At 53.1% G+C, this 23,220-nt stretch overlaps 1 protein-coding gene across 9 annotated transcripts in view; it reads left to right on the top strand.

Annotated features, from left to right (window-relative positions):
- Nucleotides 1–22,938, top strand: part of CDK5RAP2 (CDK5 regulatory subunit associated protein 2) — a 182,635-nt gene extending 159,697 nt beyond the window's left edge. For 4 of the 9 annotated variants that reach the window (XM_061426676.1, XM_061426679.1, XM_061426673.1 and 1 more), the window contains 9 exons: nt 509–698; nt 1,584–1,705; nt 2,758–3,006; nt 5,495–5,572; nt 6,615–6,880; nt 9,400–9,543; nt 19,095–19,221; nt 22,387–22,433; nt 22,848–22,938. In XM_061426676.1, coding sequence (XP_061282660.1) covers nt 509–698; nt 1,584–1,705; nt 2,758–3,006; nt 5,495–5,572; nt 6,615–6,880; nt 9,400–9,543; nt 19,095–19,221; nt 22,387–22,433; nt 22,848–22,919 — 1,295 coding nt within the window. In that variant the 3' untranslated portion in view covers nt 22,920–22,938. The other 5 variants (XM_061426682.1, XM_061426675.1, XM_061426677.1 and 2 more) reach the window with 4 other exon arrangements.
- The last annotated feature ends 282 nt before the right edge of the window (nt 22,939–23,220 follow it).

Here is a 23,220-nt window from a genome sequence, read left to right as displayed (position 1 = left end):
GAGCACACCCCTCGTCTCCAGGCCTTGTGGGGGCCGTGTATCCCTGAGCCCCGGTGCTGCTTGTCCCTTGGGACCGCTGGCCTCCGGGCCTGGCGGTGGTGGCTGAAGGGCCGTCTGCACAGCCCGCTGGCCTCCCAGTGGGCCTCTCAGACTTGCCCAGCACCCATCGCCAGAGTCTTGAGCCCCGTTTCTTGCCTCTGTCTCCAACATCTGCCCAGTTTTTGCTCTGTGAAGGCACAGTAACTAGGTTGGCATAGCCCATTATTTAATAGAAAATTAAACGGGCTCATCTCATCCCAGTGACGTTTAACCTGCAGCCTTGATGTTGACAGATTTATCTGCCCAAAATGCATGAGATAATTGGAATACCACAATCACAAATGCCAGATGAAATCTCCTTCTCTCCTTTGTATTCTTGGCGTGCTCCGGCTAAAGTGCTGTATTTGCGTAATGAGGTTGGGAAAAACAAACGGTGTCTCCTCTCAGCGGCGCTTCTCTGTGCGTGCAGATAAACAGAAGGAGAACGAGAAGCTGCGCGAGGCCCTCTCCAGGAAGGCTGCCAGCCTGGAGCACCTCCAGGGGGAGCTGGCCGCTGTGCAGGCGGAGAAGGAGCGGCTGCAGAGAGAGGTAGACGGGAAGGAGAGTGAGAACCAGCGGCTGCTTCAGGAGGCATGCCACGGCCGCAGGGCGCTGAGCAGGTGGGGCCAGGGTCCTCTGCCCGGGGACGGGTGCAGTAAGCACACGACACACGGCATGGCAGGTGGGAATGAAATGAGAGCAGGAAGTCATCTGAGTCAGGGGACAGGGCCTGGGGGCCAGGTGGCTCTGTTTCATCCCGGGAGCATCAAAGCCGGCCTCTGCAAAGGTGCTGTTGAGCAGCCACTGGAGGCAGTGAGCGCGTACACCCTGTGGAGCCTCTGGAAGATCCTTCTCTTTGGAAAGGATGAGGGCCCGGGGCGAGGTGTCCTTGGCCTGTGCAGGGCAGAGCAGGGGGCCCTGCTGGAGGAGGGGTTGGGATGGAAGAGGGCCCTGGGGCCTGGGACGACCTTGGCTTTCATGCTGAGTGACCGGGAAGCCACGGGCGATTCTGCACACAGGGTTGACACACGTCTGACTCGGACTCTGAGCCGGTCATGCTGACTGCTCCTCCGCAGGCCCCTCTGTCCCTGTGGTCTCCATCTCGTCCCATGGGTCTCAGCAGCCCCGTCAGCTCTCCTGGTTCCCCCTGACCTTTAGTTCCTGAGGTTGCCCTGCTTCCCCAGCGCGGTGCAGTGATCCGTAAGCTCATGGTCTGTGCCTTCACAGCCCTGCTTCTCTCCTGAGCTGGGCACCCCTGGGTGAGACATAACCATTCTGTGTTTCACTTCCTCACATTCCTGAGTTGGGCATTCGTAGCGCGTCCCTCTTGGGGTGTCTGTGAGGATGACCCAAGACCTCAGATGTCAAGGGCTGGGCCCGGAGGGGCCCTCAGGATGCACCTCAGCACGCCAACAGTCTCGGCCACACTCTCCGGGTCACGGTGGGACTGCCTGCCCGCCGTGTGAGACTAACCTCTCCTCCCCCTGCCGGCGGGGCCTTTGCAGGCTGCAGGAGGAGTCGGCGTTGAGGCAACAGCTGCTCTTGCAGAGCGACAAGCTCCTGAGGGCCCTGCGGGCGGAGCTGAAGGTGTATGAGAAGCTGGACCAAGAGCAGCGGAGGCCGCGAGGTACTGGGCACTCTGGCCGGGCGTGCTCTCCTCTCCACCAACAGCAGGCTGGCCCTCTGTCCTCAAACCCCAGGCCTGCCTCCCTGGTGGAGCAGGTCGACTCTGAGGCAGGCTCTCCGGCCCACCCTCCTTCTGAAGCGGCAGCAGGAAGCAGGGAAGGACTGAGGCTCGGGAGCCCAGCCGGCTGAGGTCTGGGTTCTCACAGCCTCGCATGCCCGCCTGTGCCTCCCGTAGTCAGCTTGCCACTTTGGGCCTCTTCCTTCTGCCGCAACACACGTCTGCTACTCTCGGTTCTATGCAGTCATGAAAATTAGATGCGATCATTTATTAACGTCCTAGCACAGTACCTGGCACGTAGTAGACACTTGAGAAATAACAATTTTCCTGCGAGTGTATTTTTTTTTTTTTTGGCCCATTCATTCAGCGGATAATCAGGGAGCACCTGCTGTGCGCTGAGCATTGCTCTGGAGATGGTTGCTGGTCCGCGCTCTGTCCTAGAGAGATACCGGATCAGAGTGACTTGACTGTAAACTCTGATGTTTTAGAATCAATTTTGAGGTGTGGTGGGGGGTTTTGCTGTTGTTGTTGTTTCCTTTTCAACTAATTTTCCAGATGGTTTCTCCCTATTGAAAGTTTATCTAGAAAAGGGTCACCTCTCAGCTTTCATTTTCTCCTCAAGTTGCTCTTCTTATTCCTGCTGTTGTGCCTTTTTAATACACTGCAGCTCTGAAAATCACCCCCTTTCATTCTATAATTCCAGCCCAAATAGATTTTATTACTACTAGACATAATTTCGGGGTTTGGTGTGCAATTTGCTAGGCCTTAATGGCCAGAAGCGAAGATTAATTTCCAGCTCTTACTTAGCCTGTGGAATAGCAGCAATTAAGTCTGCCGATATTTTTGTTTTTAAAGTCGAGTTGTTATTTTCAACTGTTCCCAGTCCTTGGGCGGGGGAGGAAGGTGGTGGTGGCGGCGGGTGGCAAGCACCGTCCGCTCACGGCTGACCTTTGGCAATGGACGGTGTTGAGGTTTCCCTTTGCTCACGTTCGCAGAGGCCGGTGTGGAGGCGTCAGGAGAAGGCTGGAGGGGCCAGGACCTCCTGGGCCACCTGCACGGCCTCCTGGCCGAGGTCCAGGCTCTGCAGGCGTTGCTGGAGAAAAGCATCAAGATCAACATGACGCTGCAGAGCTGGGTGGAGGAGCGGCTGGTGCAGGACGGGCAGAAGGCCCGGGAAGCCGCTCTCGCTTTGGCTCTGCAGACCCTGTCCGCCCCCGAGCGGCCCCTGCCGCTGGACGAGCCAGGTACTGTCCTGCCTCCCCCCACCGTCTGAGACACAGCCCTGCGTGTCTGTGCGGGACACGTGAGCTTCTGAGTCCCACCCTCGCCCCACAGGGGTGTCCGCCCACCGCCGCAGACTTGCCAGACCCCGGGAGCCTGGGCCTGACCGCCAGGAAGCTGTCACCTTTGGCAAAATGCCGTCGTCTCTGCCTGGGGCCTGTGGATTCTCAGGGCAGCCGAGTCGTGGCTTCCAGCCACCTTGCTGCCTCCCGCCCCCCACTTAGTCCTGTCCACATCACCCGCTGCTGGAAATCCGTTTTAGTCCCTTTTACCACCTTTAAAAGAGGTTCTACGCCTCTTCCTCCAGCTGTCAGTGTCTCAGGATCTGAAAAGCTTCCTTGCAGTTTTGGACGCTGGTTCTGTTTGGCGTTTTCTTGCCGGTTTTTTGTCTGGCCTTGCGGAGGCTGTAGAGGGGGCAGGGAGAGGATAAACTGGGCTCCTGGACCCTCTGTCCCCTCCCACATAGGTCCAGAAGACACCGGCAGGGGCTCAGGCTCAGAGCGGTCAGCCAGGCCGGCCTCCTGCTCTCTTTATGAGGAACCAAACTCAGAGGGGGCCAGAGACTTTTCCAGAGTTACCGCCGCAAGTCGGTGGCAGAGCTGGAGCTAGAAATCATGCCCAGCTCCAAGGCCACTGTCTCTGAAGCGCCGCCTGGAGGGCCTCGGGGGTCTGGGGTCCCTGTGCTCATGCCCGCAGGGTGGGTGTGTGCATCGGGGGCGGGGAGTAAGGAGTTTATACTTACACTCTACTTGGATTGGGACTTACACCTCTCACCTTTAATTTAGAAAGTTATAATCTCTCAGAGACCACCCAGTCACCCAGCCTTGGAACTTGCAGTGGCTGACTCATGGGTTCCTCCTTGGGAAGGGTTTTAAAATTTGAACCAAAAAGGTGCTGTGACAATGTGGAAAAGAAAAAAGGAAAAGGTCCTTCATGTTATAAAACGTTAGTTTTTGTGCTCTGTGCTTTGCGTTGCTTCATCTGGTGATCGGGTATAGGCGTGAATTCATAAGGTTCAGATCCGTTTTTGTGGCTTTCTTTGTTTTTGCCCAACATTACGTCACCAGTGTTACCCCTTCCTTCACAGGGGCTTCCTAACTAACTGTTTTCAGAGGATTGTCAGTCACCAAACCATTGCACTGGTGATGGTTAGCGTGGTCTCTGAGTCGGCGCTTTAGTGAACATCAGCATTAGCACGATCGTTCTGTTGAGCGGCGTTCTGAGGATACGATCCTGCAAGGGGGGCCTCGCAGGGCTGGGGGCGCCCCTGCCGCCGCCGTCTGCATGGGTGATGTATCAGCAGCGGCCTGGCCAGAGGCCCTTAAGTAGAGGTCTGTCCTGGCCCTTCTAGAACTTTGCGGAGATGGGACCAAGGAGACTGTTGGTGTAAGCGAGGGAGACTGAACCAGGGAGGCCAGCCTGGGGCTTGGGGTGCCCAGGATGGACTCTGGGGCAGGTGAAGTGAGGTCGTTGAACAGCCGTTGCCTGTTTTGGAGATTTGTCCAGGGTCAGCCCTGGGGTGCCCTCCACAGAGACATGTGGGAGCATTCTCCCACCTCCCCCAGTGAAGATGAGAATTATACTGTAGGCAGCAGCGTTTCCTCCTTTGCAAAAGACTTTCCAGGATGGTAGCGAAGAGCCACTGTCTGAAAGTTCTGCTCTAAAGGCTGCTGTTGTTGTAGGAAGTGATCCCTCTTGGGCCAGCTCCCTGGAGCAGACCCCCGGGGCTCCTTGGCCCCCTGATATCAAAGCACACTCTCAGGAGATGCCTGGGTGGGAATGAGCTGAACGGGACCCCGCGAGGCGGGGACACAGTGCTCACTCCATCCCTGACGCTCCAGGTCATGCCAGGCAGATCCCTTCCCATCTCGGTCCCTTGGCCTCCTCTCCCAGGAAACCTGAACTAGAAGCCACGCTGTCCCTGAGCTCCTGGGAGCTTGGAGGTGCCCCGTAGAACGCGGCTTGGCATCTTTTCCAGCATCTGACTGGTTTTGCCCACTTCCCTTGTTCCAGTGCATCCCCTCCCAGGTCCTACTTGGGGTGACGCTTCCATCCTGTGTGGGTACCACGGCCGCCTCCAGACTCGGGCCGCCAGCCGTTCCTCCTGAAGCCCCTGCTTCACGCTCCCTGAGGTGTCTAAAGGACCCCGGCATTTCTGCCTCCTCGGGTCACCCCCCGACCTGGGCTCCCACCGCCCCTTAGCCCTGACTCCTCGGGGGACGTGGTCTGCTTACTTGTCTGGACAAAGAGGGTCCTTCCGGGGAGGGGGCCAGGCCTGCTCACTCTGTGTCCCGCAAGGCCTGGCGGGAGAGAGGCCCAGTGAGGACGTGAATGAACGATAGTGCTCGTGTCCAGAACTTGACTATATTTTCCTGCAGTTCTTTCTCTCAAATGCTGATGAGAATGAAACGAGAACTTGATGGCCTGCTTCCCGTATTTTGCCTCGTGCAGATGGTGACAAGTGTCCCGTGGCAACTGACGATTCGTGTGATCTGTTTGATCCCACCCCAGCAACGCCCCCAAGATCAGGTACAGAGCTAAAGTCTGGGTGACTGTGGCACCTTTGGGTTTCTCGGTGGGACTTGTTCAGTTGAGGGCAAGGGGGTCCCTGGTTCCAACTCAGAAGAGTATTTGGCAGGATTTAGGGTTTCGTGTTCTCAGCATTTCTAGCTGGCGATCTCATCCTCCAAGCTGGTTCCTGTGTTCCTAGGTGTTACCAGCCTTAGTGACATCATTGGCTGGGGTCCCTGTTGCCCTGGATTAGAGCGACCACCTTAGCGTGGCTTTCGAGGGCCTGCAGCACCCAGCCCCGGCGGGCCTGCCCAGCCACACCCCTTTGCCCACCTGGTGGCACACAGATGGGTCACCATCCTGCAGGCGGGCCTGCGCTTTCCTCTCACGGGGACTGTGCCTCCTGGCTCCTGCCTTTGCCAGACCAATCTTGCCCGCTTCTCTGCTAGTGAAAATCCTGCCGCTTCAAGACTCCTCCTGAATGCAAACGGCTCTGGGAAATGTCTCTCCTGATGGCCCCTGTCAGAATCATCCATCTGTGCTTCTGTTGATGCAAAGGTGGAAAGCGGCAGGCTTTTTCCTCTGTGAAGCATCATTCTTGCTACCCTTGCGCCCCAGCGCAGTCGTTGCTTCTTCCAGGAAGCTGTCTCTGGTCCCCCTTTCTGCACATAGGCTTGACTGTCCTGTCCTCTGAGATCCGGCTCTCTGATGTCGGGCTCCTACCCCTTCCGCGTGGCGTCTGTTCTCCGATCAGACTCAGACCCCTGAGGCGCAGGCCTGGCCTCGGTTCCTCTGTGTAGACCAGGTTCTTCTGCATTGCAGGGCTCTGATGAGTGCTGGTTGGGTTGAAATGAGGTGACTAATCCCAGAGCTTACTCATTAGGTGGCGCACACACTGGCATCCTGGATCCCAGCCTCTGTCTGTCCTCTCTGGGTGGTGTCAGCTGGCATTTGGACCTGAGGGCTCTCGCCTCCCGGCTGGCTTCATGTCCTTAGACACAGCTCATCGAAGGCAGGTGCTGCTCCTGGGAGATCTCACGTCTCCCCTCTCGTTGTGCAGCTTCAGAGATGCCTCCGCTCTCCGGAAATGATGTGGACACCCTCTCCTGCGACAGCGGCAGCTCCGTTGTCAGTGCCTCCTACGTGTCCTCCCTGGTCCCCAGCCACCACCTCTGGGCCAGCAAGAGCGGCCGTCACGTGCTGGGCCTGGCCGAGGACTACGATGCCCTGTGTGAGCAGATTGGCCAGGGCCAGATGCTCCTTGCCGAGATGGACCTTCAAATCCGAGAGGCTCCTGGCCCCATCAGTCAGGAGCTGGTAACCAAGGTAACTTCAGCGATGGTGCCGGAGGGAGAGGGACGCACGGGGAAACAGGAGGCGGAGGCAGGAGGCAAGGGGGCCGTGGGGCCTCTTCCCCTGGGAGGAGGGGCAGGAAAGGCGGCCCTGAGGCTCGGAGGGCAGGTCCGCTCTGCAGGTTGTGCGTTGTTCTGGGGGGCCGCCTGCTGAGGGGTGTCCCTGTGCTGCTGCGATGCCCTGCCCCACGCCGGCCTCTGTCTGTCCAGGCTCGCATCTGTCCCTCTGTCCTTCAGGCCTGTCACGTGTCCGTCTGTTCTTCCCCCCGGTCACCGGTCCGCCCCGCTCCCAGCCTCCACGCTCAGCATGGCTGAGGTCCTGATCCTCACGTGGCGTGGAAGGATCGCACAGTCCCTTGGGACGCTCTTGCTGACACGAGCTGCCCCGCGCCCCCTCTGACGGGTGGCGGCTGCCCTCCCAGCACGTGGCCGGTTAGCAGCCTTCACGATGGGTGGCGTTGTGCCCACTGTACAGACGCCGAGCTGAAGGAACTTGGCGCCTCCAGGGCTGGAACCCCGCTGCATGTCCTCCAGAGCGCTCTGGTGTCCTGCCCCGCAGCCGTGTGACACCTCCCGCTCCCCGTGCTGTGCAGACTTTCTCACGCCGGGGTCTGCTCCTGCCCACCCGCCATCTCTGCCCGCTCCCCAGTGCTGCCCCAGCCGGGCGTGGCTGCTTTTCTTCTGCTCCCCAGGGCTGTGTAGACTTTCTCACGCCGGGGTCTGCTCCTGCCTGCCCGCCGTCTCTCCTCGCTCCCCAGTTGCTGGCCCAGCCGGGCGTGGCTGCTTTTCTTCTGCTCCCCAGGGCTGTGCAGACTTTCTCACGCCGGGGTCTGCTCCTGCCTGCCCGCCGTCTCTCCTCGCTCCCCAGTTGCTGGCCCAGCCTGGTGCGGCTGCTTTTCCTCCAGCCCTGGCCCCCTGTGCCCTCTGGCTGGGAAGACCACCTACCCCTTCTTCCTGCGGCGTCCTGCCAGAATCCTCATTTTAAAGTCAAGGACCCCTGTGTGCTTGACATAAAGTTTCTCATTGACTTTCTCCAAGACTTGGGGTCAAATTTCCTTCCTCCCCCGGACTGAACTCAACCTTCGAGCTTCTGTGGGTCACATTTTCTGATCCTTCTTTTTGGGTTCTCATTGAGGACACTTAAGCCCCCTGCTTCATAGTAGCTGTTTTGCCTTTTTGTTTTGTTTTACAATATTGTGAAAGCCAGCTTTGCTTTTTTCATCCCATTAATAAGAGTAGGGAGAGCGTGTGTTTGTTGACTCTCATATACCCACTGTGTCACCCGGGGCCTGGCAGGGAGTAGGTGCCTGGTAAATACTCGTTGAATGAATTCGTAAATATAAGTAAGAGTATTGTTCTTTTCTGATTATGATCTTTATTTTACAGAAACTAGAAACTATAGAGAAACATAAAAGCATCTATAAAAATACCACGTAGTGCTCAGTGCTTAGAATTTTCATGTGTGTACTTGTGTCTCATTCATAAAGTCTGTAAAACTGACTCATTACATATGAGTTTTGTATTTGACTTTCAGTTAACATTATATTAACATTTCAATCTTGTTCAGTATTTTCCTAAAAGCTTGACTTTTCGTGGCTGAAAAGTAAGCCAGCGTGGATACAGAGCCGTCTATTTACTCTCTCACCTGTTTGCTGGACATTTAAGCTGTCACGAGCATCCTTGTAACTGGATCTCTGGTGATATCTTAGAACTGTCCGTTAGGGACGGATTCCTAGAAGTAAACTCACGTGCTCCCAGGCCGCGTGGCCTCCTAGCTTCTGTTGGAAGCCACTGCTGAGTTGCTTTCCACAAGTGTGTGTGTCAGTGTCTCCGTTTACGAGTGAGGGTGCCTCTGCCCCTGTGTCTTCAGTGAGTATTTTTATTTATAAATGTTTTTTTGCCAATTTGATAGCTTAACAGGGTGTGTCATATTGTTTCGTCTTTATCTACTTGTGAAAATGATACTCTTCATTTCTTTCTTTAAAAAAAATCTATTTTGTACTTTGTCTTCTGGGGTTCACATTCTTCGCTTTCTTGTGCCCTTGAGAAACTCCCCAGTTTGACTTGCTCCTGCCTGCCCGAGGGGTGATGGAGACTTGACGGGGCAAGTCCCGCTGGCGGCAGGCGGAGCCGAGGAGCCAGGGATGCAGGGGACAGAAACGATCACGCTGCGTTGCTGGCTGTTGAGAGGCTCCGGGGCTGTGGAGCAGGGCGGGGGCCGGCCACGGACCCTCTTGTGGCCGAAATAAATATAGTGCCCTCAGGTGGCCACTGATCATGGCTTATTGATGGGCCTAATATCACCAATGAAGTTCCCTCATAATCTGTAATTCACCAGCTTTAACCGTACATTGATGTCGTCCACGCCAGGCTCTGGCTCAGAGTGTGGAATGCAGGCCCCGTGGTCTGGCGATTCATGCTGCCCGTGAGAGCCAGCTTGTCCGTGATCTTTCTCCAGACTGCACCCAACAGCCTTCACGTTCCCCTATGCAGGGTCCACACGCGGAGCCCCCGAGCAGCTTTGTCACCGGCGTGAGCTCTGCCAGGCGGACGCTGGACGAGGCCGCGGGGTTGCTGGTGCGTTTCTGGAAGGTCTCGCTGCCCACCGACGGCCAGTGCACGCTCCACTGCGAACAGGTGGGTGGCGGCACGCGGATGCAGAGGCTCCAGGGGCCGCCGGGCCTGGGCCCCGCCGCCGCCGTGTCCAGCCCAGGGCCGGGCCCGCGGCAGTTGTGCTTCCACCGGGGGAACGTGGAGGGTGGCAGGGAAGCCTCCGTGGTGTTTAACGACGCGTCAGACGCTGCGCTGGCTGCTGCAGGCCTGTTCTTCCTCGGTCCCTGGTGCCCTGCAAACTCGGCTACAGCCGGGACCCGACCCCGGCCCCACGCTGAGCATGTCTGTTTCGGGAGGAGCCCTGTCCACATTCCACACACGAGGAAACTGTGGCTCGGGCAGTGAGGCACGCACTCAAGGATGCAGAGCCTGGTTGGAAGCAGCAGTGTTGAATCCCAAGGACAGGCTTGTATTTGATAAGCTTTTAAGTCCCACGTTGTCCTCATGGACTAGCTCGTTCCGTTCTGTTCAAGATCTCTTTCATTTCTGATGCCTTTTCTCTGGACTGTCTTGATTCCTTTTGATAGCTTTCAGCATCATATTTTAGTGGGCTTTGTAAATCTATTTTAACTACTTAGAAACTAGTTGTGCCTTTTTTTTTAAGCCAATGAAAATCATTTATTACAAAGCCACTGAAATTTCCCTTAAAAGCTAGACTTGGCAGTAACTTGAACGTGACTGAATTAAGAACAGTTGCTCCCACCCCATCCTCATTTGCATCTGCCCTGGCACAGCTCAGGAGTCAGGCAGAGCAGATGCCGTCCCTGGGTTTGTGTGTGTGAGTTCAGTTCGGTTCAGTCGCTCAGTCGTGTCCCACTCTTTGCAACCCCATGAACCGCAGCATGCCAGGACTGCCTGTCCATCACCAACGCCCAGAGTTTACCCAAACCCATGTCCATCGAGTCGGTGATGCCATCCAACCATCTCACCCTCTGTCGTCCTCTTCTTGTCAATCTTTCCCAGCATCAGGGTCTTTTCAAATGAGTCAGTTCTTCACATCAGGCGGCCAAAGTATTGAAGCTTCAGCTTCATCATCAGTCCTTCCAATGAACACCCAGGACTGATCTCCTTCAGAATGGACTGGTTGGATCTCCTCGCAGTCCAAGGGACTCTCAAGAGTCTTCTTTTAACATCACAGTTCAAAAGCATCCATTCTTCGGCACTCAGCTTTCTTTACGGTCCAACTCTCACATCCATACATGACCACTGGAAAAACCATAGCCCTAACTAGACGGACCTTTGTTGGCAAAGTAATGTCTCTGCTTTTTAATATGCTGTCTAGGTTAGTCATAACTTTCCTTCCAAGGAGGAAGCACCTTTTAATTTCATGGCTGCAGTCACCACCTGCAGTGATTTTCTGAGCCCAAGAAAATAAAATCATCCACTGTTTCCCCATCTATTTCCCATGAAGTGATGGGACCGGATGCCATGATCTTTGTTTTCTGAATGTTGAGCTTTAAGCCAACTTTTTCACTCTCCTCTTTCACTTTCATCAAGAGGCTCTTTAGTTCTCTTCACTTTCTGCCATAAGGGTGGTGTCATCTGCATATCTGAGGTTGTTGATATTTCTCCCGGCAATCTTAATTCCAGCTTGTGCTTCCTCCAGCCCAGCATTTCTCATGATGCACTCTGCATATAAGTTAAATAAACAGGGTGACAGTATACAGCCTTGACGTACTCCTTTTCCTATTTGGAACCAGTCTGTTTTTCCATGTCCAGTTCTAACTGTTGCTTCCTGACCTGCATACAGATTTCTCAAGAGGCAGGTCAGGTGGTCTGGTATTCCCATCTCTTTCAGAATTTTCCAGTCTGTTGTGATCCACACAGTCAAAGGCTTTGGCATAGTCAATAAAGCAGAAATAGATGTTTTTCTGGAACTCTCTTGCTTTTTCGATGATCCAGCGGATGTTGGCAATTTGATCTCTGGTTCCTCTTCTTTTTCTAAAACCAGCTTGAACATCTGGAAGTTTATGGTTCATGTGTTGCGGAAGCCTGGCTTGGAGAATTTTGAGCATTACTTTGCTAGTGTGGGAGATGAGTGCAATTGTGCGGTAGTTTGAGCATTCTTTGGCATTGCCTTTCTTTGGGATTGGAATGAAAACTGACCTTTTCCAGTCCTGTGGCCACTGCTGAGTTTTCCAAATTTGCTGGCCTATTGAGTGCAGCACTTTCACAGCATCATCTTTCAGGATTTGAAATAGTTCAACTGGAATTCTATCACCTCCACTAGCTTTGTTCATAGTGATGCTTTCTCAGGCCCACTTGACTTCACATTCCAGGATGTCTGGCTCTAGGTGAGTGATCACACCATCGTGATTATCTTGGTCGTGAACATCTTTTTTGTATAGTTCTTCTGTGTATTCTTGCCACCTGTTCTTCATATCTTCTGCTTCTGTTAGGTCCCTACCATTTCTGTCCTTTATCGAGCCCATCTTTGCATGAAGTGTTCCCTTGGTATCTCTGATCATCTTGAAGAGATCTCTAGTCTTTCTCATTCTATTGTTTTCCTCTGTTTCTTTGCACTGATCACTGAGGAAGGCTTTCTTATCTCTCCTTGCTGTTCTTTGTAATTCTGCATTCAAATAGGTATATCTTTCCTTTTCTCCTTTGCTTTTCGCTTCTCTTCTTTTTACAGCTATTTTTAAGGCCTCCTCAGACAGCCATTTTGCTTTTTTGCATGTCTTTTTCTTGGGGATGATCTTGCTCCCTGCCTCCTGTACAATGTCACGAACCTCCATCCATGGTTCATCAGGTACTCTGTCTATCAGATCTGGGCCCTTAAATCTATTTGTCACTTCCACTGTATAAGAAATTTGATTCAGATCATACCTGAATTATCTAGTGGTTTTCCCCACTTTCTTCAATTTAAGTCTGAATTTGGCAATAAGGAACTCATGATCTGAGTTGCAGTCAGGTCCTGGTCTTGTTTTTGCTGACTGTATAGAGCTTCTCCATCTTTGGCTGCAAAGAATCCATGTGATTTCAGTGTGTGTGAGTACCATGTCATATTAGGTCCAGGCAAGTACCGACTCCGGTAATCAAAGAAGCCTCCCTGGAAGAAGCGGCCTGTCAGTTAAGGGAGAGTTCAAGCTGTCACCTTGGTAGTCTGAGAGATACTCCCTCCTTTATGTAACCTGTAAATTTTTGGCCCAAGTCCAGCAGGAAGGCAGAAGGGAAACGTGCATTCCACATCGTCACCTATCTAGTTACCTTCTAACAGCCCTCAGAGCTCGCAGCCGTGCCAGGGAAGTAGCAGTGAAGCAGTTCTTGGCTCGGAAGGTTCTGCTGGGCCTGTCCTTGGGCGTCCTTCCTGGGATCCTGGGCAGGAACCTGGGTGCGCCGGGCTCGGGGAAGCGCATGTCCCGTCATCACGCGAGGAAGTCTGTGTGTGGAGTGGAGGTGCCTGTTGGAGGGGACCCCCACCGAGCTCCAGCTCCACACTGGCCTTTCCTTTCCTCATGACCCTCCGAGCTTGTTCCATCTCAGGCCCAGAAAACAGAAGTGCTCCCTCCCTCCAGCTGGCTTTTTCTCACCTTAAGGCAGTGGCACCCACTCCAGTACTCTTGCCTGGAAAATCCCATGGACGGAGGAGCCTGGTGGGCTATAGTCCATGGGGTCACTAAGAGTTGGACACGACTGAGCGACTTCACTTTCACTTTTCACTTTCCCGCATTGGAGAAGGAAATGGCAACCCACTCCATGTTCTTGCCTGGAGAATCCCAGGGACGGGGGAGCCTGGTGGGCTGCCGTCTATGGGGTCGCACAGAGTCGGACACGACTGAAGCGGCTTAGTAGCAGCAGGTCTCAGCTTGAATGTTACTTCAAGGTCAGAGAGGCTTCCGATCAGTTCGTCACAGCACCCTCTTCAGTTTCATGCTAACCTTTACCGTGCGTCACGGTTACACACATGCTAACCTTTATCATGCGTCACAGTTACACACTTGTTTAATGTCTGTGTCTCTGTTTTCCATGAGGGGCCATGTCTATTTTGTTCATATTTTTGAATGAATGAATAATTTCCTCTCATCCTTCTAAACCAGTGCTTGCTCATGTGATTTTTAAAGCACGTGTCTAAGCTAAATATTTCACCCTTGATACAGCGTTTTTGTCCTCAGTAGAGTAACGTCTGTTAAATAGATGGATGCACTTCTTGTTTCTCTTCCGAGTGTGTGTGTATCCGCATGTATAAACACAGATTGTGGGCACATTGATCTCCCCCACTATAGTGCAAATTAGTCTAGGGACTGGTCAGTGCTTGTGAGGGTTTGCACCTTATTTCCGAGGTTTCTCAGGTAACTGATTATGCTTACTTTAGCATCACAGAATTTTAGAGCCAGAAAGAGGCCCTCGGAGACACTCTGAGATGGCTGCTGGCGCACACAGACCCCCGCGTGGTGCTGAGCCGCCTCCAGCCGCTTTTCCGTCCCTGCCTGGGTTTCGTGCGGCGCCTCTTTCTTGGTGTGAAATCCGTGTGAAGCAGGTTCCAGGTTCCCATCAGCTGCTCCAGTGTTTTTTTTTTTTACTACCTGGTGTTTTCTCTGAGTGTCATTAAATTGCCTTTCGCGTCTCCGACAGTCCCTAAGACTGCTCTGGAAAGTGTATATCACATGTATAAGTTTATCTAAGAAAGTTGTGAGGAGAGATACAAATATGTACACATATTTGTTTATAAAAATATTTATAGGGTGGGAGGAATTGAGAGAGTAGCATTGAAACATTTATATCACCATATGTAAACAGATAGCTAGTGAGAAGTTGCTTTGTGACAGGAGCTCAGCCTGGTGCTCTGTGACAGCCTGGTGGGGTGGGGTGGCGGGGGGGTGCAGAGAAGGAGGGGACATATGTATACTTACGGCTGAGTCACATTTTTGTATGGCAGAAGCCAACATAATATTATAAGGCAATTATTTCCCAATTGAAAATAATTTTTTTTAAAACGTAAAAAATAAAAGACTGTTCACTCTGATCACCTGAATTGTCCAGGGGAATAGCCACCCACACCGTCTAGTTCCAGACTTAATTTATGCTTTCAGTCCCGGCAGGAAAATCACTCTCATTCTTAAAGTTTGATAAGAGATCCTGAAAAATACAGCATAATTTGTATGGACTAAAAAAATGTTTTTAAGAGAAAGGATAAACAGGAATAGAAGAGTTTACATATGGGGGTGGGAAGGAAGAGGATGGAGGAACAAGGATAGAAGGTAGATTTCTCTGAATTGATCTTGTTTCATAAATTTGACTTTGAAACTCTATAAAATGCTTTATGTAATTATAAATAAAAATTAAAATGGGGGGGAAAGCAATTTTAAAATATTCAAGATAAAACAAACCAACTTTCCTGTACATAATTGAAGGCATAACCACTCAAAGAGGAAACATTTCACAAATTCCCTGGTGGTCCAGTGGTTCGGACTTGGAACTTCCACTTCAAGGGGCACAAATTCGATCCCTGGTCAGGGAACTAGGATCCTAGAGGCCACATGGCCAAACAGTGGTAACATTTCAATGACAAACACAGTGATTTGATTGTATTTTCTTAGTGGAAATACTGAAAGAGCAGGAACGAACTGTCAAAAAATTTAAACTGTTTTTAGTAAATATATTGTTAGTATTTGTATTAATGTTTTGAAATTACTGTATTTTATCATAGGATAAAACAAATAACTTTTGTTGAAATTTTTACTATCAGGGAAGAGAAATGCATATATGTGAACTCCTGATGTATTTTCTATTTTAAAAATTTAGTAGTTTTCTTTACTTTTAAAAGACTCTGAAAATGTCCAAGCCAGTACCAGGGAGCACCCCTGGCGCCAAACTGGTTTCTAAGTACCTTTTATTTTCCTAAAGGCAGTTAGAACTCCTTGGTGCAATGGCTTGATTCCAGGTCTGGGGCAGGATTTGTACACCATGAGCTTAGACCCTCTTTTCATCCTAAGAAAAAAGGGAGAGGAGAGAGAGTGAAAGTTGCAGATGTTGCAGCGGTTCTCAGATCACGTGCCTCCAACACTATCTGGACCTTGGTCAAAAAGGCAGATTTTCAGGCCTCGCCCAAGACCCACGGAATCACGAAGTCTGGGGGTGGCCCCAGTGATCTGTCTTTACGAGGCTTCTTGGTAACTCTGAGACCCACTGGATTAAAAGAAACTGGAGACATAACAGTCAGATACAAAACATGAAGTTTATTTGGATGCTGAATCAAGTCAGTTGTTTTAAAACAATAATAAAAATTGTGATGCAATCAGGAACGTATCTACCAACATCTGTTTGGTGATACTAAGCAGTCATGCTCATTGTTTTAGATGTGATAATGACATTGTGGTTTTTTTAAAAAGAATCTTTTTCTTCTAGAGCTGTATACTGAAATATTTTGGGGTGAAACATGATTGGGTTCTAGGATTGAGTTTTTAAAAATAATTTTAGACTGAGGACGGGCAGGGGTATAGATGAAACGAGTCTGGCCGTTAGTTGATAGCTGTAGCTGCTGCAGCTGGATGGGTATCTAGTGGTTCATTCTCCTGTTCTTTCTACTTCTGTAAATGTTTTGAGATTTTTCATTTTAAAAAAGAATAACAACCAGCTGGGAAAAAAAAACAAAACAGTTAGAGAAGTCAGGCAGCACACTCGTTAAGTCTCAGCTCTGATCTCAGCACTGTGGCCCCGAGAAGGGTGGCTCTGTTGCCGTTCTGCTGGGGGTCAGGGACTCTGCTGTACAGTAGCATCTCGTCTTATCCCTTCCAGGAGCCTCCAGAGGTTAAGGATTATTAGTCCTGTTTTTCAGAAGGAAGAACTGAAGGGAATCCCTGGTGGTCAGTGGTAAAGAATCCGCATGCAATGCAGGACATGCAGGTTCAATCCCTGGGTTGGGAAGATCCCCTGGAGGAGATGGCAGCCCACTCTAGTGTTCTTGCCTGGAAAATCCTCTGGACAGAGGAACCTGGTGGGCCACAGTCCATGAGGTCGCAAGAGTCAGTCACGACTGAGCGACTAAATCACCACGAGAACTGAAACTCACTTGCTCCATCATCTTAGCATCTGGAAGCAATGGAGCTCTGGAGCCCTGCTGTTTTCACCCTGGCGTCTTCATCCTGTGAAAATGAAGATTTTTAGTTCAGAGAGACAGCAGACACTTGTATATAATGCCTTGTCTTCAGTGCTGGGTAGATTTCAGGGTGTTCAGGGTGTGTTGAGAGTGCAGGTGAACCCACCGCTTGGCATATGGCCTCACAGCACCTACTTTGAGCCAGTTGCTGGGGAGTCAGAAGGAGGAATTGAGTTCTGCCCTCAGGGAGCTTATAGTGTAGGTGGGGAAGCGAACAAGTAATGACCTGTTACAATCCGCCGTGAAGTGGGAAATGTTAGGGAAAGCCCTGGACACGATGGGCACCCAGAGGAGCAGTAAGCAGCTGAGGCTGTGGTGGGGAAGCTTCTCAAGAGGGCTTCCTGGAGAAGATGCTGTCTGAGCTGACTTGAGAAGGAGAGGTAAGGTTGGGCAGGCAAGTAACCGTCCTCCCTGTCTTCAGGGAGCCTCTCCTCTGAGTCTCTGTCCTCTGCCGTGTGACAGGAGGGTCACGCATCATCCCTGTTTACAGATGTGGACCCAGGGCTCCGAGTGAAGAGTGACCTTATCCCCGAATGTGTGGCCTGCGAAGCCGCGGCCAGAGCAGAAGTCTCTGGGCTCTCAGCTTGAGGAGGAATCAAAGAAAACCTCGTGTTTTAATTAGGATCTGTTTCGGAAGCACTGTTGAAGTCCTTGTAGCTGACACGATTGGTTAATCTTAAAAGTAGGTTAAAGCAGGGAATCAAAAAATGATACATACCTTAAACATCTCAGTTTAACTTAAAAACAGTGCAATGTACATTCATTTGCCATTCTTTTGATGTCGGGCCAGGGCCTCTTCTTTGAATATGGGTCTGCTGATTGAAGTTCCCCGTCTCCTTTCTTTCATAAACTACATCCATAATGTATGTCTGTCACTTCCAATTTCTGTTTCTTGAAGATGAAGAAAAAACTTAGGTACTTGGAAGCAATTTGAATGTAGAATTCTTCTAGACTGTGTTCCTCCCACATCTTTTAGAGTTGACTCACCCACAGCTAATTTGGCAGCAATGTGGGTTTTTTTAGTGACTTGCCTTTATCAGGTCTTCTCTGAAACATATGCAGGTTTTCTTTCAACCGGTTCTGTCTTTTCATACACATATTTCATAAGTTTACTTAAAAATTAAATCACATAACTGATTATAAGAGACTAAAAAAGTTTGGGGACAAACTAAAGCGGTTCTCCGTAAGTCGGCAGCAGAGGTGTGTCAGTGGCGCACAGGGTGGCCGGTGCCAGGCAGCCTGCAGTCCTGGTGTTTCATGAGGAAGCGAGTGCGCATCACCCCACGCACCAGTTCCGTGGAGGCTAGGCAGGAGGGCTGCTGCGTGCGTCGTGCTAAGCCTCTTAAGTCGTGTCCGACTCCCTGCGACCCCTTGGACTGTAGCCCGCCAGGCCCCTCTGTCTGTGGGATTCCCCAGGCAAGAATACTGGAGTGGCTTGCCTTGCCTGCCTCCAGAGGATCTTCCCGACCCAGGGCTCGAACCCTGGTCTCGTCACGTCTCCCGCATTGCAGGCGGGTTCTTTACCTCTGGTGCCATCAGGGAGGCCCGAGAGAGTCACCACGGGCTGCATATTCCACTTTAGGGGCCTGGGGGCTGCGGGCTTGTCACCGTCTACTCGCTCCCCGTCTCTGAAGAAATCAAAGCAGGCTCTCCTAACAGATCATACTCCCCCTAATAGTATCTTTATATCCTCTTTGTAAGATGTAAGCATTAAAAATAAACCAGCATTATAGTTTTGGGGGGGAAAAACTCAATTCTGATAAAATAAAAAAACAAAAACCAAAATATTCCAAATCCCATCTCTCAGCAATGGAACACTGTAAACATTTTCACGATGTCTCTGTTGTCAGATGGTTTAGACGTCTTGATATACACGCCTATGGATAGAGATATATGCGTTCAATTTTGTGAAACTGGCGTGCCCTGGCACACAGGAGCTGTTCTGGGCTCTTCTGTCACTAATTACCATCATCTCTCAATGTCAGTAAATGAAGTCCTACAACATCATTTCTAATAGCTGCGAAATTGCTCCATTGTATATAAGTGCCATAATTAAGTTACCTAAATCCCTATCGAAACAAACCAGGTTGTTTATTTCGTCCTGCCCTGAACAGTGCTGAGGTGAACATCCTGGAGCCAAGGCATCTGCTTGGGGCTGCACTGCCCCTCCTTGGGGGTGTATGTCCAAGCGTAGACTCACTGGTCAGAGGGTTAAGTGCATCCTAACATCTGCTGTGTCTCGGGGGCCTGGGTGCACCCTGGGCTGCCCCGGCTTGCAGCTCCGCCAGCGGTCCTGAGGCCGCTGTGCCTGCACGCTTGCCTCCATCTGGCCGGCAGCACGTGGCTTCTAGCTTTTACTCAAATACCTTTGTTTGGAAGGTTGAGTGCTTTTTATATGGTTTTGCAATTCTTCCTATATGATCTGACGTTTCTATTCTTTGTTCTTTTTTTTTTTTCTAAATCCCCTTCTCTTTAGATGGGAGAACTGAAGGCAGAGATCAGCAAACTCCACAAAAAAATGTTTGAACAAGAAAAGAAGTTGCATAACACCCTGAAGCTGTTGCAACTGAGCAAGAACCAGGAGAAGGTCATCTTTGACCAGTGTGAGTGGCGGTGGGGTGGCTGCCATGTCTGGGCCCTACCTCTGGGCGGACTAAACCCGGCCCTGGGTTGTCCTGACGCCTCCTTCATTTGGGTTCCCTTGCATCTTTCACCCGGGGTCCTCCGAGAGCCTCTGGATGGCACAGCCCCCGCTGGACCGTGGGCTGGTGGCCTGTCAACATCCTTAACTTACAAGGGGCCTTGTGGGCCAGACCCAGGCAGAAGCATCAACGACCACAGGGTCCCTCGTGTGTTAGGTCCCCGTGGCTGAGCACAGAACGGCTGGGAGGTGGGGAGGCCCCTTTGGGGGCTGTACAGGGCCGTGGAGGGGCGAGGATGGTGTTGAAAGCTAGTAGGGAGGTAGCCCTGGCAGACTGGCGGATGTCTGTGGGGCTCTGGCCTAGGAGATCAAGTCCCTTGTAGAGAAGAGGGGCACTGGGAGGGGGTCCGCGTGGGGGCAGTGCCACCGAGGCTGTGTCTGCGGTGGCGGCGGGCCGTTTGGCTGGGTCAGGTGCCTGCAGCCGGAGGAAGAGGGAGCGCGCTTTGTGCAGCCCTGAGTCCAGGGAACACTGGGGTTCACAGCCAGCAGAGCCCTGTGGCTGTTGCCCCAGGCAGTCCCAGGCACAGGAAGTGAACCCTGCCTCCAGGAGAGCAGGTTCCGGAAGTGGGTTCAGATGGCTGAGTCACTGTGGCGGACCCAGGGCCCAGAACCCAGCGCCGAGGCCTGGGTCGGGGAGCCGTAGCTCAGATCGCCCCTTTCCTGCAACACCGGGAATAAATGACTTTAGCTCTCCAAGCTGTAGAGTCCTCACCTCTAACCGGAGACGGTAATTCCAGGGGACTCAGACTGGCTGGATGGGCCTGGGTTCTCATCACAACTTCATAAAGAAGTGCCCCTGTTTTCTCACCTGTAAGGGATGGGAGTGATGTCTCAGCTCTCTTGTACGTCTTCCTGGGACAGAAATGCTCCATCAGTGTTAGTTCTTTGGCTCCTTTATTCCACGAGGTCAGACTGAGCTCTGTGCATGGAGGTGGTGGCAAACCAGTAACCTCCGATGTGTCGTAGCATCTCCCCTGCTAGGACGGCGTCACCATCTCCGTATTTCTCCCCATGGCCCGACCCAGAGTCCGTCTCAGCTGCGGGGAGGGCCTGCCCAAGGTTGTACAGCGAGCGGGCGGCTTGGCCACGCTTGTGAGTCCCCCCAGGACCCCAGGCCCGCCGGCCTCTCCCAGGGCTGCTCCAGCTCTCAGGGACTAGGTGGAAGCTGGGGAAATGTCCCCACCTCTCCCTAACCCCGCTTGAGTCAAGGTGGACACGCCAGCTCTGCTCAGAATCTGCCGGGAAAGGAGGGGACAGACAGAGTGACTGCGAGAGCCTCCCGTGTGGTCTGGGGCTGCCCACTCCACGTCCCGCCTCTAGTGGGCAGGAGCCTCTCGGGGTGCTGACTGAGGTCGCAGCTGACAGACCGCCTGTCGCCGCTAGACGCCACTGAGGCTGGGGTCTTTGGGGGAAGGGGTCCAGTGCCGTCAGGCAGACCTGGGCTCTAGGCACGCCTCTGCCTGGGGCCAGCCCTTCCCCACTCTGCCCTTCGGGCTTCTCGGCTCAGTGGGGGTTCTTGCTCAGAAGGTGGGCGGTGCTGTTCAGATGCGGGGGCCCCTTCAGACTTGGGCCAGGTGAGACATGACTCGTTTGATACTTTTAGTGCCACGATACTTACTCTTCTCTGGGTCCCAGGCCCCTTGGCGAATCTCAGGAGAGGTGCTGTCTCTCCCCAGAAAGATGCACACAACTGTGTACACACAGATTTGGACATGGTTTCCGGGGATTTAGGATGCCCGGAAGCATGACCCTGGACCCAAGTTAAGAACTTCTGCCCTGCGGCATGGGGCTGCGGTGGCACAGGTGGCAGCGGGCACCTCTGAGATTCACTGCACCCAGTTAAAAACAAGGCCACAGCATCTGTGCCCGCCCCATGTCACAGAGTATGTGCAGACTCCATTACCTCCAGATGGAAGCTTTTGTGAGGCAAGAAATAAGTATTTTCTCGAGGCCACCGCATGGCACCTCTTCAGAATAAGCCAGCAGGGAGTTGGTCTCAGCCTCACTGGCCAAGGACCCAGTCCAGAAGACTGTGTGTCCTCCCCTGGCGTAGATGTAGTCCCTGGCCATCTCAGAGGCCCGTTGAGGGCGTGTCCTGATCCAGCCCGACTCCGTCAGCGGTGGCCTTCCCCCTTCTGGCATCTGGGGGACAGACGGGCTGCGGGGAGAAGCTGTCTTCCTTTACAGCTGTGCCCCGAGGTGGGCCCTCCACCTGCCCATGGGTTCCCACGTGCTGGGCCTCTGCCCGCAGCCATGGAGCCCAGGGAGCTGCAAGGTGGTCCCGCCCCAGCCGCTTCTCCAGGTGGAGCATGCTGCCGGCACAGGGAGCTGCCCCATGTCCGTCCGTCCGTCCGTCCGTCCTCCCTGTGGTCAGGCGCCCACCCCGGGACTGCACTGCCCTCCCGCCTGGCCCTGGCCTGCACACCTGCGTTTGCTTGGAGCGGGCACTCCCCATTCCCAGAGTGGCTTTTCCGGGGGATGAGGGCTCCAAGACGGGCGCAGGCCTCTTCCCTCCCCGCACCGCGGCCCAGCCCGCAGAGGTGGGCTCGGGGGTCCCCCTGGCCCTGCCGGGCCTCAGTTTCATCTGCAACGTGGTGTCACATGCCCTGCCTTCTGGCATCACAGAGCTGGTAGCTTAGACTTGAGGAGGGGTCTCTGGCCCACCCTCTCTGACAGGTCACTTGGTCCTGGGTGTGTGATGAGGTAGACACCTCTGGGTCTGGATGCTGCAGGACTGTCCACAGGCCTGAGCCTCTTGCAGCTGGAGGCCTCCTCCCTGCCCTTGGCTGGTACGCCGTCTTGCAGGGCATCCGTGTCTGATCGCCCCGTTCTCTCCTCGAGGCCTCCTCCCTGCCCTTGGCTGGTATGCCGTCTCGCGGGGCATCCGTGTCTAATCGCCCTGTTCTTTCCTCGAGGCCTCCTCCCTGCCCTGGCTGGTGCGCTGTCTCGCGGGGCATCCGTGTCTAATTGCCCCGTTCTCTCCTCGAGGCCTCCTCCCTGCCCTGGCTGGTGCGCCGTCTCACGGGGCATCCGTGTCTGATCGCCCCGTTCTCTCCTCTCTCCTCAGTGGTCGTGACACACAAGGTCCTTCGGAAGGCCAGAGGGAACCTGGAGGTAATGTCGCTTTGAGGCCGTCGTGCGGAGGACGGGGCGTGGGGTGGGGCTGGCAGTGGCTTCCTTGTCAAAGATGAAGGTGGACCGGTCACCTGTTCTCCGCCAGCTGTGTTTTTCTGCCAGCAGTGCATGGAAAGTTTCATTTTATCGTGCCTCATTTTTGATGGTGGCTCTACTTATTGGTGTGTTGTTTTTTAACCGGTGAGAAACGCAGCACACGGTGCCTGACACATAGTGGGCATTTGATAAATGTTTCATTATCATCTGGTTCTATAAATATTTACTGACCAAACAGCATGTCTTTGAAAGTAGTTTCAGAACTACTCACCTTTAACCCTGTCAGGGATCATACTCCAGAAACCCTCCATGTGACCTAAAATTCTCATTTTTTCCCCCTCCCTTCTCCTAGCTCAGGCCCGGGAGTGCCCACCCTGGAACGTCCAGTCCCAGCCGACCAGGCTCCTGAGGAGAACTTTGAGCCAATAAAGCTTGGGGTTCCCGCTGAGCTCGTCTTGCCTGTCTGTCATGGGTGGGGCTCCTGCTTTGGAGGGGAGAGGGGCTGTCTGGTCTCTTCCGATGCCCACCCACCATCTATCTCCTTTCCTCGCTGGTGTCCAGCGGTCCTTCAGAAACCCACCCCCACCCTGGGCCTGCAGAGCGACACTCCATTGCTCAGTCCAACGCTCACCCCGAGGCCTCTGTGGGGGTGGGGACTCTGGGGTGGTCCAGGCCGCTCGTGTGGCCCAGGTCCTCTGCGCCCTTCTGTCCTTCCAGACCCCGAACTGGG

This window comes from Bos javanicus, chromosome 8, assembly GCF_032452875.1.
Source record: "Bos javanicus breed banteng chromosome 8, ARS-OSU_banteng_1.0, whole genome shotgun sequence".
Taxonomy (NCBI): domain Eukaryota; kingdom Metazoa; phylum Chordata; class Mammalia; order Artiodactyla; family Bovidae; genus Bos; species Bos javanicus.
The sequence above is the reverse complement of the archived record's forward strand: the minus strand, read 5'-3'. Positions and strand labels throughout refer to the sequence as shown.